The sequence below is a fragment of the Equus asinus genome, chromosome 21 (genome assembly GCF_041296235.1).
Source record: "Equus asinus isolate D_3611 breed Donkey chromosome 21, EquAss-T2T_v2, whole genome shotgun sequence".
In the NCBI taxonomy this organism is placed as follows: Eukaryota; Metazoa; Chordata; class Mammalia; order Perissodactyla; family Equidae; genus Equus; species Equus asinus.
The window spans coordinates 55,084,193-55,100,514 of record NC_091810.1 but is presented as its reverse complement, the minus strand read 5'-3'; the positions used below and the strand labels follow the sequence as shown (position 1 = coordinate 55,100,514).

Genomic DNA, 16,322 nt, shown 5'->3' with positions numbered 1-16,322 from the left:
AAAATTAACAAAAATTAAATAAAATAAAAAATTCAGTTCCTCAGTCATACCAGCCACATTTCCAGTGCTTGAAAGCCACATGTGGCTAATGGCTGCTGCACTGGAAGTGCAGATACAGAACATCTCCATCATCACAGTTCTACTGGACAGCACTGCTCTACAGTGAAAAAGAACGAGGTAGAGCTACGTATACAAATATGGATGGATCTCTAAGTCATGGGACTGGTGAAAACCAGCAAGTGCCACAAGAATACATAGAATACCATTTTTGTTAATAAATGGCAAATAAATCATAGTGGATTAACACAATAAAATACCAACCATAAAAAGAATATGTATTGACCTGAAGAGAATGTCTGTGATATATTGGTAAGTGAAATAAGTAGCAGGAGATTATGCATAATATATGATCTAATTTAAAAATTTATAACAAATTAAAAATGTAAAAACAAATAAATACTAATGCTAATGTCATTCAGCCGATGAACTGAAAACAGGAATAGGCAGCAGTTATGGACTAGCTGTCTGTGGGGGAGGGGCTTTCATTTTCTGGTTACATATTTCAGCAACGTTTGCATTCCATTTGTGATAGGGATATAAGAAAAGAAACTAACATCATATAAAATGCTAAAGCACTTTATGAATTCCAACAAAATTTAGGAAGAAACAAACTTGATTTCTCTCCTTCTCCCCGAAAATGTGCCTTCCCCATCTTGATAAATGTTACCATCACTCATGCAGTTGCTTGGCCAAAAACCCTGAGAGCCACTCTTGCCTCCTCTTTCTTCCTTGCTGCTTTCAGCTTCCAATTCATCAGCAGGCCCTACAGCTTTCCCTCTAAACACACACCAAACCAGCTCCCTCTCACCCCTTCACCTCTGGCCTGGTCTGGCGCTGTTCCTCCCCCTGCCTCCATGGATTTCAGTTTCTCCTCAAGACCAACAGATCCACTGGGATTCCAATTATGCTCTTTGACCAGTCTTTATTCTCACTGATTTTTTTCTTCTTCCATCATTAACTGGGCTAATTCAGCTAGATCCTTGTGTGTCAACGGCTATGAGTGTGAGTCTAACAGCTCTCCAACACCATGTGCATCAACCTCATGAAATTCCAAATATTTTGATAGATTTGCCTTTTTACTTTGCAATTGATTTTCACTTTATTTCAAGAGTTTGACCAAATTGGCCCAATGGCAACGTGAAGTGAAGAATATTAAGCAGTCAAGTCATTAGTGAATGTTCTAATGTTAAAAACTGCTTTCATGGGGACTGTAACTGTTGGGATGCTGATAAAGAATACTCGGATAAGGAGGTCCCCTTGCCCAGGAATTAATTTAATGCAAATGATACAAGATATTTATGAAGACAAACACACATATTATACATTACATACATAATACTATGTACATAATTTGTAAAGAGCTCTTTACAGACGTAAAGAAAAAATACAAACAGCTCTCTAAAAAATGTGCAATAGTATGAATAGGTAGTTAGAAAAGAACAAGTAAAAGGCTATAAACATGTGAAAAATATGCTTATCCCCACTTTTGGTTATAGCAAAGCAGACCAAAAATAGCAATGAATATTAGTGTTCCTTTATTAGTTTTGCAAAAATGTTAAAGATTGATAAAACTTAGTATAGGTGAGGGTATGGGGAAATGGTTGATAGTTCACGTTATTGGTGGGAATGTAAATTGAGTCTTTTTAAAGCGGCAATTTGCCATTAGTTGTGGACATTTTAAATGTGCATATTCTTTGATTCAGTAATTTTACTTTTAGAAATTTATGATACCGATATACTCCCACAAAAATGTCAAGATGTTTAGTGTGAGTCCATCTTTTAATAATACATGTGTGCATATATGTGTATATACATATATACAAAAATATATATGTGTATGTATTTTTGGATGTGCAAAGAAAACGTTTTTGGAAGTTCTAACAGTTCTTTTCTATGAGGAATGGGGAATTGGGGGTTGGAATAAGAGGGTTTTTACAATAAGTAAGTATACATTTGTAATAGAAAAAGTAATTAAACTTCTGATAGCATAAGGCAGGGCTTTAATGTCAATGTGAGGGCAGAAGACATAAACCTGGGCTCCTACAGAGTGCCTGTTTGTACTAAGAGGACTGAGACAATATCCATCCATAAGCCAGGGAAGTGGTGAGGAAGTCTGTAGTCTACCCAGGCCTTAAGTAGGGGGAAAAAGCACCAACTATGAGAAAGTTGAAACACAAGGTCAGCACTCGTGTGTTCAGGAAATCTGAAACCAATAAATTAGCATAAAGTGCTGATCAGAAACCACCGAAACCCCAAAGCCCCACAGAAACAAAAGCAGAACCATTCTGTTGGAGCACTTTCATAACCTAAGAACTCCCACAAGGAAAAAACACTGAAGCTCACAAACAACACAAAAATACAAACCACATAGGGAAATAATTCATCATGAGAAGGAGTTAACAGTCATTACTTAGAATCCTAAGTAATGAAGATGATAGGGCAACTTTAAAGGGACTAAGTAAGCTTAAAATTATTAAAAAGTGAAAGGCAAGAAATCTCAATGAAAGAACAAATGCTATAAGAAAGAGAACAGGACGTTTTACACAAAAAAGAATGGCTAGAAATAAAAAAAAAAACAGTTATTAAAATAGATTTCATGGAAAATGAAGTGCAACTAAAGAGATTTAGTGAGCCAGAAGACAGATTTGAAGAAACCACCCAGTAATCAGCTCAAAATATTAAGAAGTTTTAAGAGTTGTGGAGGAAAGAATAAGAAGGTCTCATATATGTTGACTAGGAGTTTTAGATGAAAAGAATAGAGACAATGGGGGAGAGGCAACATATGGAGAGAAGTCCTTGGCAATATGTAAATTGAAGTCCTTGGATTAAAAAAGCAAGTAATTCCTAAATAGGAGAAATAAAATAAAATAAAATACCTAGACACATCCCAGTGAAACTTCAAAATATCAAAGACAGAGAATATCTGAAAAAGCATCCAGAGAGAAAGGACATATCTACAAAGGAACGACAATCAAACTGACAGCAGATTTCTTTTTAGCAACCATGGATGATCAAAGACAATGGACCATCACAGCCTCCAAATCAGAGAAGAAAGTCCCATCTATCTAGAACTCTATGCCCAATTAAATTCTCATTCAAGAGAAAAGCATCATGGAGACATTTAAAAATAGACCCAGAGGGTTTACCATTCACTTGGCCTCACTGAACTAAAGGATGCACTTCAGTAAGACGGAAACTGAACCCAGAAGGAAGATTGAGAAGCAAGAAACAACAGTGAGGGAAGATATTTTTTAAACATGCAGGCAAAAGTAAGTGAATATTGACTATATTTTAAAAAGATGATCTTGGAGGGTTAATTTTAGAGGGTTTAAAAAAAGAATGTGGAAGAGAAATATTAGAAAACAGTAACGTGAAAGACACAAATAAGAAAATCAGAGTCCAAACATTCTAAACTTATTCTATTGCTCAAAGTGATAATTAAGAAACCCACTGACTTTAGACTTGCTGGGTTTTACATTAAAAGATAAGGGTAACCTCTAAAAGAATAGATAGAGATAGAATGTATCACTTCCAAACTTGTACGGAAGAGAGGGAAACAAAATTTGATCAATCCAATATAAGGGAGAACAATGGAGAGAAAAAGAGCAAAGAAAAATCATAGCAAACAGAAAATAAGAATTGAGACGATCAAACTACTTCTAAATATTACAAAAATGAAAATGGATAAAACTTTACTGTTCAAATACAAATTCTCAGATTGAATTTAAAAACAAAGCTAGCTATAGGCTTTTTAAAAAGAGACATATTTAGTGACTTCTGTCATGGAAGACTAACCAGACTAGTCCCTCCTATTGTAAACAATTAGAAAATGGATAAAATATAAGAAATATGTTGTTCTCAGATACTGAACAACAGGACACTGACATTGGACAATGGACACAGGACTTGAGAGAAGGGAAACAAATGCCATGAGCTCTACCATCACCTTCAGCCCGGGGACCCTGACTGCACTGTGAGGGGCGAGAGGGATCCTAAGCGGAGTGCAGGAGTCCCACCAGGATAAGGATGGAGATTGGGGAATTGGGGGTGGGGCTGAGGTAGCTGGAATTGGTAGGGCAGGGTATGAGATAAGGGGAATCTACACCTAGAAAGACCTCCCCCTGTGCAAGGCTGGGACAGACTCTTCGGAGAAAGAAAGGAGTAGATATTGAGGATCTCTGAGAAAGGGAGGGCGTGTACTTAGGGGTGAGAAATCCAAATAGGTTTGGGGGGATCTGAGTGCAGAGCCCAGGCAGCCAGCAATGTCCCAGAGTAGACTTGGCTAATGGGCCTCACAAGCTCCCAGACACCTCAAAATGACACAGAGCAGCAGAATGAACCCCAAAAGGTCAAGGGTACCAGCTGAGGGAGAATCTCACGCGTGTGACTCTGAGAGGGAGTGCCTCCTTAAAGCCTGTGCCCCAGCTGCCTTGCTTGCCTCACCCACATCCCAGCTCTGAGTGGAGAGGCCCTGGAAGATGCGGTTCCACAGGGAGAGAGAGGCCCCGTAAGCAGAACTGAGGCATCCCTGTTGAGCTTCCAGCTGAACAGGGCCATGGGAGGGATCCTAGCTGGCATTATGTGAAAAAGAATGACCTAGGCCACTTACAGAATCATGGGAAAGAATAAACCACTGTGTTTGAAGCCACTACATTTGGGGTGGTTTGTTATGTGGCAATAGATAACTGAGTTACTTGATAACTCCAAACTCAGGTGTAACTCAAGGGAAATGGGAGAAAAAGCCTGAATTGAGTATGTTTCTTCGATTTAAAAGACTAGAGGCTTGTACTATCCATCACATTTCAATTATAGAAAAAGAATTAATGTCACTTTTCTCACATACCTGGGGACATCTGAAATGCAGATCCATCCTCTCTATGTACTACGTGAAAGGACAACAATTAGAGCTGATCACTTCTCACTGCTTAGGTGGCTGCCACCCAGTGACCACTTCCCAGCACCCCTAACTCCTTCTCTGGTAACTATACTCCATTTTTCCATTTTGCAAACTGCCTTCCTCCACTCTGTGAGCACTGGAGGTACTTGCAGTCAGGGTGTCTGGCCTGTGTCTGGGGATGGACATGTGAGAAACCCAGGCCAGCTACACTTTCTCTCCCAGACCTGCTAGCACAAGAACTGAAAGCCATTGGGCCTGTGTCATTCCAGTGGCCCAGGAGAGACCATCCGAGGGTTCCTGCTACCAAGATTCCTGGATTCCCTTGGGTTTCTCTCCTGCCCTGCACCTTGGAGTCTTCCAGCACCTTCCAAAAATCTGCCTTTCTCTTAACTCAGCCAGAAATGGTTTCTGTCGTCTGTCATCAAATAGCCTTGACTGACATGTGATATGGCCTGTTAGGGCAGAAACTCCATGGCGTCCTTTATAATTTTCAGTGTGGAGGTCACATGGTTGGGCCCAGGCACCTGCAATTCTTGCCAAGAGGATCACTTGAATGAGGAGCACTGATTTATCTGAATGGAAATCTGTCAGCAACCCCTTGGAGAAAACCATACCTCCTGGTCCACTGCCTGGGGACACACATTTCCCTCTCTCTCCCCAGAGAAGTCTCAGCTCCCCATCTATCAGTGGCTCTCGTCCTCTTTCTATTTCCAGATGTCAGTCTAGCCTGTGTCTTCTTCCCACCAAACCCTCCAACGGCGCCAAGTATGGTACCACGCTTGTCATAGGTTCTAATTATTGGTGGGTTGATGTGACTGATGTAACTATGCCAGAGTCTCTCCTCTGAGACTCCTACTTCATGGCCACAGGCATGCAACAGTCTGGGTGTATGTAGGACAGGGCAAACCACAAGTGTGATGACAGGTCCCCAAGGTTGTTGGGCACTGGGGTGAGCATATGAGTTGTGGTTGGGAATGCTATGGACCAACACTGTGAGAGCCAAACTCTCTAATAAGGTGGATCCACACATGGATGAGGCCTGGCCCCTGTCCAGGAGGGATGCCCTTGTGCCAGGCTGTCCACCACCCAGCCCATGTAGGCCCAGGAGAGTGAGTCCCTGGGTGACATGTGTTACCGTTTCTGCAGGACAGTGACAAACTCGGTGAGCCGGTCGCGCTCCACCTCAGCAGCCTGCCAGAGGGCCTTGAACTCTGTCACCTGTGCCTGCCAGCCTTTTTGTTCTGGGGAGTCCGAGAACCTGGGGACCAGGATGGGGGATAGAGGTCATTTAAGGTGTTACCTGAAGACATACATACTCCTGTGATGGTGGGAGGGACTGGAAGGCATTCAGGGGTCCTCAGAGATAGCCAGAGAGACGGAAGTCAACCTAGTCCCTCCTGGTCTTCCTCCTCTGGCTTCTTCTCAGCCCACCATTCCTGGCCCTGCTGAAGGCTAGATCTCATGCAGCTGGCTCCAAAGCCAGACCCCACCGGGGCTGGAGTTGCATCAGCACCTCTGGCCCTCCAATCCCTGTAGGGGCCTGGAATTATCTAGCTGCTATGGAAGTTGGCTCTTGTGGACCTGGGGTGCCCTGGGTACCTGTGTGACCTGGGGCATGGCCACCCTGCCCAATGCCAGGTGGGCCCAGCCTCTGTCTCCCTGCCAGCCTGCGCTAGCCCTCTTGCATCTTCTGACTTGGCCCCAAGCCCAGCCCACTTTCCTGGAGCCTGGACACTTGGCTTTGTGACTTGGTCAGTTTTCTCCAGCCCTGATCCCACCAATCACTGCCTCCCTCCTCACCACTGGGTCTGCCTACCAGCCCCTTACCTGCTGGCTGGGGTCAGGACAAAGGTGAGCTCTTCTCCCTACCCCAACACCCCAGAGCCCACATGTGAGTCCTAAGCTGCTCTCTGCTTGCCCTCACCTTTCCCAGTGAGACCCTGGTGACCCCGGGCTTGCTCTTCCAGTATCACAGGACATAGGGAGTGCTGGGCTGGGGCAGGCGCTCCCAGAGGCTGACTTGTTCTGTGGTCTTGGGCAGGTCTCTTCCCCTCTCTGGGCCCCAGTCCTCCCTCTAAACAGTGAGGGAGTTGGCTGAGATGGGCTCTGAGGACTGCAGACTCCTCCATGTTCTGACTCCTAAATATACTCTAAGGCTTTGCTACTCAAAGTGTGGTCTCTGAATCAGTGGCTGTGGCATTACCTGGGAGCTTGTTAGAAATGCAGGATCCCAGTCTCCAGCCCAGGCCCGCTGAATCAGAACCTGCATCTAACCTGGCAGCTCCCCAGCTGTGTTTGTGTGCAGTTCGGAAAACCCTACTCTCGTCACCTCTATGATCTCACACGGTAGGGAGGAGCAGCAGGAGAAAGGAGCTGATCCCCTTGCCCTGCCCTACTCCCAGGTACCCTATCTGAGTCACCACACTGGCCCTGAAAGACACACTCTCTGGGGTCACTCCTGCCCCATGAACTCCTGTCCCGTCGCTGAGGGAGGGGACTGTAAGCTCCATAAGGGCAGGGCGCACACACGGTTGGGTCCAGTAAATTTCTGTGTGTTGTGGAAGAAACAAGCTTGGGAACCAGCAGTGTGGGCAGCCCAGGAGCCCACTGGCTCCTGCATCCCTGTGAGTACAAAGGCCACAGCACACAGGCCTGGAAGGGACCTTGAGGGGTCATCTTGTTCATCCTCCTGCTCCTACTACTGTGACTAAAACCTCAGAGAGACAGAGCCTGCCCATTCTCCCCGTGGTGTGAGAAGTGTGGCACATGCCCCTGAGGCTCAGAGTTGGCCCACTCTCCCCCAAGTGACCTTGTGACCCCAGGCTGATGAGTGGGAAGATGCAGGGTTGGCATTGGCCCATGGTCCCTGTGCTGCCAAATGTCAGGCCAGAAGCGTCTCAGGCACTTCTTGGGAAATAGCAACCAAGAGAGGATCAATTTGCCTGAGTCCCACAGCAAGTCAAACGTGGGACAAGGGCCACTCAGAGGCCTTGACCAGAACCTGAGCTGACCTGCCTGAGGGGTGGAGGTGGGGTTGACAGCAGGAGCATGGCTCCAGGGGACAGTGGGCAGGGCTCAGGACAGAACTCAGAGGCAGGACAAAGCCACCCTTTGTCTGTGAGCTGGCAGCAAGAACAAAGGGCCCATTTAAGCCCTAAGGCTTGATTCTATCAACAAAGAGGGGGCTAGAGAGTGGAGTGGATATCAGTGGCTTAAAGTGGGAACCCATATGACATGAAATTCTCCCCCTAGAGACTAATTCTCATGGGCAAGAGAAAGCAAGGGAAGGTGCTGGGCTCGAGGCCCTGGAAGGTTCATGTTAACTCTGTGGTAGAAGGAAGAATATTAGACTGCCAATTAGAGACCAAGACTCTAGTTCTGAAGCCACTTACTCTATCATCTTGGACAAGGCACCAAACCCTCTATGTCCTTATGTAACTTTGGAAGAGTTCCTGGACTTGGCCTGGCCTTGGTTTCCCTTCCTTTCAATGGGATGGCAATGGTAGCTGAGCCATTAAGGATGAGAAGGGCTGTGAGGGCCCAGGGGTCCTGGGTTCGTACCTGGGTGAGGCCCCATGAGGACTGGGCAGGGAAGGCCACGTGAGAGCAGATTCCACCAGTGTGTGGCCCAGGCTGGTCACGGAGCTGTGCCAAGGCAGAAGGGGCTCATCACCACGGGAAGGCAGGCTGGGCCTCACCTCTGCAAGCGCCCAGCTGGGAGGAGAGCAGGGGCCAGCAGGGGTCTGAGGAGCCCGAAGAGGTGGCCACTGCTGGCCCTGGTAGCAGCCCTGTGGATTTGCTGCCCTTCTTTCCAGAACTCTCGCTTGCTCAAAACAAGACAGAACCAAGAGACATCAAAGCCTTGCACAATCCAACAGAGGTCTGACAATCCCAGAAGCAGGTATTTTGAGGCGAGCTCAGAGAGGATTTTACAGGGAGCTGCAACCAGCTGCACTTGAAGAAATAATATCTGGGCCTAATTGGCTCCTTCATGCAGATGCAGGGCTAACGGAACAGGAGAGACCCATGTATTGGATGGAAAACACCACAGTCATCTTAAAACTGCACCCGTGGCTTCCCCACAGAGGCAGCAGGAAGCAGCCTTCCTTCTGAGTAGCTAATATTCACTTTCCAACCCCTCCATCCCATCATTTTCTTACCGAGAAGATCCAAGCCTGCCAACGTGATCGCCTGCTGATGCCGGGGACTTGGTCAGGCCCGGGTCCTCCGGGAATTTGGTGGAGGCGGGGCTGACCTCGGGCCCCCTGGACCCCTCGCCTACTTCTCTATTCCGAAGATACTGCAGGGAAGAGACCTGGGGTCGATTCTCAGGGCTTTGGCTCCGATGCCTGGAGAGGCAGGAGGGCACCTTGGCTCAATTCAGAGCTTTTAGGGGATATGAAAGAGGCTTCTTTTCAGGAGTGAAAAGCGAGGCCTGTTTGGTGAAGGCACTCTTTGCATGATAATGACATCTAATAATGCCTCTCTTCAGAAAGGGAGCTCCATGGCGTGAGGTGGTGACTGGGCCGGAAGCTGGTCTACATTCGGTAGGAAGAGAAGTGTGTGGCCTATGATTTGGGGCAGATCAGAGACTGATGTCTTCAAGTGGGCCCACCTCTCCGGGCAGCCCCACCCACATGTGGATGAATGCCAGGTGTGACTGGAGGCCACCTGCCTTTGACAGCTGGAGATACCTGGACCTTCCAGACACCCAGAGCCAGAGAGGCTAGCAGGGCCTCAGCAAGGGCCGGCAGCCTTGTGGGGAGCCTGGGTTGCTCAGGCTCCCTTCCCTCCCTGCACCCCACCTCTTCTGGATAGCTGGTGAGGCTGGGCTGAAGAATGAACATTGGAGAACCCCCAGCAGGAGGCCAGGCTACCATCAAGGGGTAGACAGCCCCAGTCTGGCATGTCCCCCAGCCCCACCCATTCTGAGAAGACTCGCAGTGTGTGCCAACTTGTCTGGTGGGTAGTGCTTGGCTCCCAACTGGGTGGTGACCTCTCAGGTAAGGATCAGTCAGTCCTCTTTTGTGTGCCTGGAGCCAGGACAGTGGTGAGGTGAAGACACTGGAATGTTCCTGTGTGTCCCTTCAGACTTCACTCCCCAGAGAGCCTGGGATGACAAGCAGGGTGAGGACTGCAAGGTGATGCCCCCACTCATTACCCCACATACTCTGTCCCCGGTCTCCCTCAGCCTCAGGGCTTCAGCATTCTCTACCACAGTCAATCCTGTGGCCGCAGGCTGCCCTGGCCCCTGGAGACAGACGGCTACAGGACAAACTGCCAAGACTAGCCAACACCAGCCTGGGGCTGCGGCAGAGGGGCTCCTGGGTGCCCATGCCTCTGACTGGACCATGGAGCCCTGGGAATAAAGGACAGGGCTGCTGAGTGACACAACTTTGGCTATACCAGTCAGCCTGGCTGTGAGGCTCCTCTGTCACTGGGAAACCTGTGCGAATGTCAAGGAATCCTTCTCCAGACGCCAGCAACTCCCCTCACCCTCAGCACCATGACCACCACAGGAAGGAGCCACACGGGGCCCATGGTGCCTGACTTCTAGCAGACCAGGCTGTGCCCTCAAGGCACTGCCAAGGCAAAATATCTTCAGGTGCTCACTCATTAGACAAGCATTTATTGACCATCTACTGTGTGCTTGGTCCTGTGCCAGGCACTGAGGTACCATGTCTGTGCCCCCTCAAGGGGAGTGTGGGAGAGAAAACAGGAAAATGATCACATAATGTGACAACAGTTTGGCTTGGGATGCACAGGGAGTTAGGAGAGTACTCAGGAGGGGCAGGTAACACAAAATGGGGAGGCCCTACAGCTTCCTGGAGGAGCTTATGACTAGGTAAGACCTAGAGGCTGAGGGGCAGCCGGCCAGGCAGAGGCAGTGGGGAGGAAAGGGAAGGCATGTGCTTCAGGCACACGCACAGGCCTGGAGTGGGGAAAAGGCAGGGTCATGGGATGAACGAAATGGCATCCATGTGGCCAGAGTGTGGGGGAAAGGAAGAGGTGGAGAGAAGGTGCAGGAAGCACGGCTGCAAGAGATAGTCACATGGTGCCCTGTGAGCTGGATAAAGTGTGGCTTCTCTTCCGCCATCCTGTTGCCTGGAATGTGAGTGTAAAGGCTGGCACTGTAGCCACCATCTTAGATCATGAGGATGAGGTCCACAGCTGGGGAGGGAGAAGATGAGCTGGAAGGATCCTGGACCCTTGAGGACTGGGCGAGGCCAAGGGTGATGGGGAGCCACAGATAGGTTTTCTGCAGAGCAGAGAGAAAATCAGGCTAGTACCTTAGAGAGGAATGGTATGCACAGAATAGGGAGTCAGACGGAAGCAGGGAGCCAAAGTCGACCAAGTAGGACGTAGTATAGTCTGAGTGAAGGCAGGTAGAGAGAAGTGGAAGTGGCTGAGATTTCTCTGGGTGGTGTATGGACTTGCCGGGACCTGGAAATGGATGCTGGGCTGAGACAGTGGTCTACTCACCCGCACGCTGAGTTGCCTGATCTCCAGCTCCAGCTGCTGCACCTTGGCCTCCCGCTCAGCCACCATGGCCTGCAGCTGGGCGACGAGGCTACTGCTCTGCTGTGCCTCGTTGTTGAGCTGCTGGTCTAGGTGGTGCTGGGATGCTCGTGTCTTTTCCTCCTGCAGACTCAAGCTGCCCAGAATCTCCTGTAGCTGCTTCAGCTGGTCCTGGGGGGCCAAGCAGGAGCGCAGGTGAGGGTCAGCCATGGCCCCCGGGTAAGGAAGGACAAGGGAAGACCGCATCCCCCCACCCCCAGCAACCCACCCCTTCCCTGCTCCTGCAGGAACCTAACAGTGGGAAAATAGTGTTCCCTTGAGAGGCAGGAGGACCGCCTTCTTGCCTGCCCACAGTGGAGTTCAACCAGGCAGGTGGGGACCATGCCCTTTTCCTATCCTCAACTTCCTTCCCCCTGATATCACGGCCAAGAAGGATATCCAAGGGGCTTTCAGGACAACAGAGAGCAGCTCAGATGGTGCCCCTCAGCCAGTGGGACAGATATGTGGGTAAAGAAACCCCATCCCACTCTGCTGGGAGACAGCCCTGAAGGCAGTTCCTGGACCCCTGGCTAGGGATGGTTCAGCACCTGACTGAGACCCTATCCCCTGGAGATGCCCTCCAGGAGACTCCTGGGGGTGGAGGCTTCCTGCCTGGGGGCCAGGAAGGACGATGTCAGTGACTGGGAACAGGTAGGGGCTGTCCTCACCACACAGTGGAAGAAAGGGAGGCCCAGAGAGCCCAAGGCACACTGCTGGTGAGTGGCAGGCCTGGAGCAGGTTTGCAGCTCTCTTCGTGCCATCTTCAGTGACAAAGAATGGTGGCATACAGGGACCTCAGAGGACAACCAGCCCCACATCTTATTTAAAAACTGGGAGCTGAGGCTTAGAGAGGATAAATTAGACCTGGGTCACACAGTGAGGCATCAACACAGGCAGGCCCAGATTTCAAGTCTTCTGTGCCCCACCCACCACCCTGCCTGGTGCAATTATTATGGACTAAGGGGCGCCTAAGCCAGCATCAGGTCCCCCATGCACCCCCGTCAAGCCAGGTGTGAATACCCCAGGGGCCTGTGGGCACAACTTGGAATTCAGAGACCAAAGCTCTGGGGCACCTCAGGCCCCAGAGAGAAAGGGCCAGGCTAGGGGCAGGAAGGCAGAGTGGCTTTGCTAATCAAAGGTTTTACAGTCAGAGCAACCTGGTTGGAACTCAGTTGTACCGTCTGGGATGATTTACCTAACCAGTGGGGGTCTTAGCTTCCCCATCTGTGAAATGGGTTATCATATATGACCCTAGGGGTTATCTTGGTGACTAACCATTATACACCACACCCCAAGTGCCCAGAAGGGGAAGGGATCGATGCCATCACACTGACAAGGATTTGTACTGGGGCCTCAGTTGTCCCTTCCATTCCTTGATGAAAAATAGACAGTGTAATCCCATCTCGTTGCCCCTCACCCATTTCTTTCTCCTTTGGGGTCCACAGGCCCAGTGGCTTGTGCCTAGCATCAGCTTCACACAGCAGGACTTATGTACGCCCTCAGGTAGCCTAGGAGCTGCTCCTGTCCCTGGGGTGGGCCTTTGGGACTAGGGCCCATCTGAAGGCAATGAGCTTCTGGGTTATGCAGTAGCATTTTGTAGAAAGTGAGAGCTCACTGTGGGTGGGGTTGGGTCACAGGCTTCTGGGTGGGGTGGGGGGCCTGAGCGGCTGGGCCGTACCATGAGGGCGTCGATGAGCTCATCATCATGCCTGCCCTTCTCCACGAGGGTCCCCATTTGACTCTTGAGGGTCTTCACTTCGCTTGACAGCACCTTGTTCCGGGACCTCATGCCCTCAAACTTTTTTTTCAGCTCTTCAAGCTCTCTCTGGAGGGCATCCCGCTCACCCACAAGTTTCTGTAATCAGACAGTACAGTCATAGGCAGCAGGGCTGAGTGGGACCTCGGCCACATCTAGTCCCTCGCTCCCACTCACTGTTGAGACCCAGAGACGGGAAGGGACTTGCTCACCCCACCAAGAGCTAGAACAAGAAGGGAGGCTCCAGCTGCCACTCTATCCCTCACTTCCTCCAGCACGGCACCCCAGACTGCACCTCACTTCGGTCAGCTAGAAACCAGAAGCTCACACACTGCACATGGCTTTGGAGTCACTCATTCATTCATTCCTTCTCAAATATTTCCTGAGGGCCTACTATGTGCTTAGCATTGTTATAAGTGCTGGGGATACAGCTGAGAACAAAACAGACAGAGTCCTTGTCCCCAAGGAGCTGACAGCCTAGTAGGGGAGATGGATAATGCCAGATGGTGACAAATGCTAATTGAAAAGTGGGAGAAGGGACTGGGGGGACCGTGGTATCGTCAGGGAAGGCATGGCAGGAAAAGGTGACATGTGAGCAGAGACTGAAGGAAAAGAGGGTAAGAGCAAAGGCCCTTGGTGGAACATGCATGCCTGGAGTGCAGTGCACGATGGGGCAGGTCAGGAGCAGGTAATGGGGGCAGAGGCCAGATTAGGTAAACCCTCAGAGCCAAGACTGAGACACTGCAAGGGTTTCGGGCAGTGACTGACATAATCTGATTTGGTCTTAAGGGTTAATTATCACTGGAAAAGTGTTTTCAGATCCTTGATGAAGTGAGTTATAGAAATAAAAAAGAGTAAAACATGATGAATCTACAGGACTACAGCTCTTTGACAGGAGACAGCCATTGTTCACCTGTTGCTCTGCTGTCTACACACTCCAGGCTCTAGTGGGTGCCTGGCAGACAAAATACACACAGGAGATCACTTCCTACTACCCACATTGTGGGTCAAGGATGGTCCAACAATTCTAACATATTCTGTTCTGGGTTAATGTGTAAATCTGAGCCAGGTGCACCTCAAACCCAAGATTTTCAAATTTCAATTCCCCATCTCCCTTGAACCCACTCCTTGTCTCCTCTACCCACCTGCTACACTCACTTAAAGTCCTTCATAATTCTTCCTACTCTTCTCTCTGCCATGTCTGGTCACTGAGTCCTATAAAGTCAACACTCAATGTCCCAGGCATCCACCCTTCTGCTATAGTCGTACTATAGTTCTGCTATAGTCTTGGTGCAGGTCCTTGGTCATGTCTCAAGTGGATTATTGCTTCTGCCTCCCATGCCTCCTCTGACACATCCCCCCATGCCTGACCATGTGATCTTTCCAAACTGCACGCCACCATGTCCCTCCACAACTTAAAACCCTGTGGTGGTTCTCCAATGCTTTTAAGATAAAAGCTCAAATCCCTGACCAGCATGCAAGATGCAGAAGGACCTGGCCCTGCCCACTCCTCCAGTCTTACTGTTCCCCTCCTTACACCTGATGGTCCAGGTTACTGGCAGGTACAATGTGGCAGTGGTCACAACGTACCTAGTAGAGGGCCCAGTCCCGAATTGGGACTCACAATAGAAGTCTCCCAGTGAAAAGGTAAGCCCTCATTGTTAGGAAGCCCATTGCCAGGGCCACTGAAGTGCCCATTTGGCCTGCCAGCACCTCCTCCCCGTTCTTCCTCTGCTTTCTTTGTGGAAGCCCCTACTTTCCACTCTTAAGCCAAGTTCAGAGAGGCTGACTAATCCCCTAGACACTCAGGGGCAGATATCTGAAGCTTGGCCATCAAAGCATCCTGTACCCTTAGCCACAGCGATTAGCTCAGGGATGGGCACGTGGCCTAAACCAGCCAATGATACTCAATTCTGAGACTTTGTTGGAACTACTGGGAAAGAGAAGCCCTTTGTGGGGGCTGGGTTGGAGGATAGAAGCTGGGACTACCAGAGGTCCCTTTGGAAGAGTGTGAAGCCAAACGAAGAGAAAGTGGCACTGAGACCAAGTCCCTAAATCCCACTGTTCCTGAGGCCATGCCACCTCTACACTCTTCATCTACATGGGCCAATAAATCCTCTTTGTCGCATAAACCTGGTAGAGTTTGTCTTCTGACACTCCTAAGTCAGCCAGCGAGATGCAGCCCGTGGTGCTGATACCAGCCTGCCCAACTCTTTCAGCAGCCTGGAGCTCTCCTCCTTTAAGGCCCATCCGACCCTATCACACCTCTGGGGCCATGATCTTCTCCTTCTCCTCTTACAAATGAAATTTCAGATCCAACATCTCCAAAACAGCCAGGACAGGATGGGGAGGGGGGCACCCAACAGTCATGACATGGGCTCTGGGTGAGGACTCAGCCAGGCAGCTCAAGCTGGATCAACAGGACGTGAGGAACATGCACAGCAGTGACCCCAACCCCAGGTGTCTCCTGGCTGTCAGGGTGCCTCAGACTCCTTGCAGGGGTGGTCATGATCTCCGGCTCGCACATGCCCCCTGACCTCCTCCCCAGGCATGCTTTACCTCCCAGCTTTCCTGTTTTTCCCTTTCCAAGTTGCGGATCCTGAGCAGGTTTTTCTCCTGTGCCGACGGCTTCCTTGGGTCTGGATAGACAGATCTCTCGTCGCTGGCTATTCCCACAGACCGGCTCTGGGTCTGTCCCACTTGTTTCTCAAGCTCTCGAACCTGAGGGTGGTAAAACTCGTCGTTCCACAATGGGTCTGCAGTCAGACTCGACTACTCAGAGGGGCCACCCTGAGGTGTGACAGGAGACCGCACTAGACAGAGAACACCCCAGTTCCAGATGGACGTGGAAACCTCACATGAGAGGCTTCCTCGGGAGGACACAGTTTCCTGGCCAGTTGGAGGAGATGTTGCAGAGGGAGGGGAGGGTGTGGAAGCTGAGAGACCAGCTCAAAACCTCACTGGCTGTGTGACTGTGCACAAATTACTTAACTTCTCTTAATCTCAGGTCCTTCCTCTGTGAAATGGGCCTAAGGGTACACTTGGTATCGT

At 49.7% G+C, this 16,322-nt stretch overlaps 1 protein-coding gene across 4 annotated transcripts in view; it reads right to left on the bottom strand.

Annotated features, from left to right (window-relative positions):
- Positions 1–16,322, bottom strand: part of CCDC13 (coiled-coil domain containing 13) — a 52,890-nt gene that overhangs the window by 10,091 nt on the left and 26,477 nt on the right. For all 4 annotated transcript variants that reach the window (XM_070492302.1, XM_070492305.1, XM_044754511.2 and 1 more), the window contains exons 8-13: positions 15,831–15,992; positions 13,194–13,370; positions 11,441–11,647; positions 9,118–9,257; positions 8,519–8,602; positions 6,093–6,215 (exon numbers count right to left, since the gene is read on the bottom strand). In XM_070492302.1, coding sequence (XP_070348403.1) covers positions 6,093–6,215; positions 8,519–8,602; positions 9,118–9,257; positions 11,441–11,647; positions 13,194–13,370; positions 15,831–15,992 — 893 coding nt within the window. The remainder of the gene's footprint in view (positions 1–6,092; positions 6,216–8,518; positions 8,603–9,117; positions 9,258–11,440; positions 11,648–13,193; positions 13,371–15,830; positions 15,993–16,322) is intronic.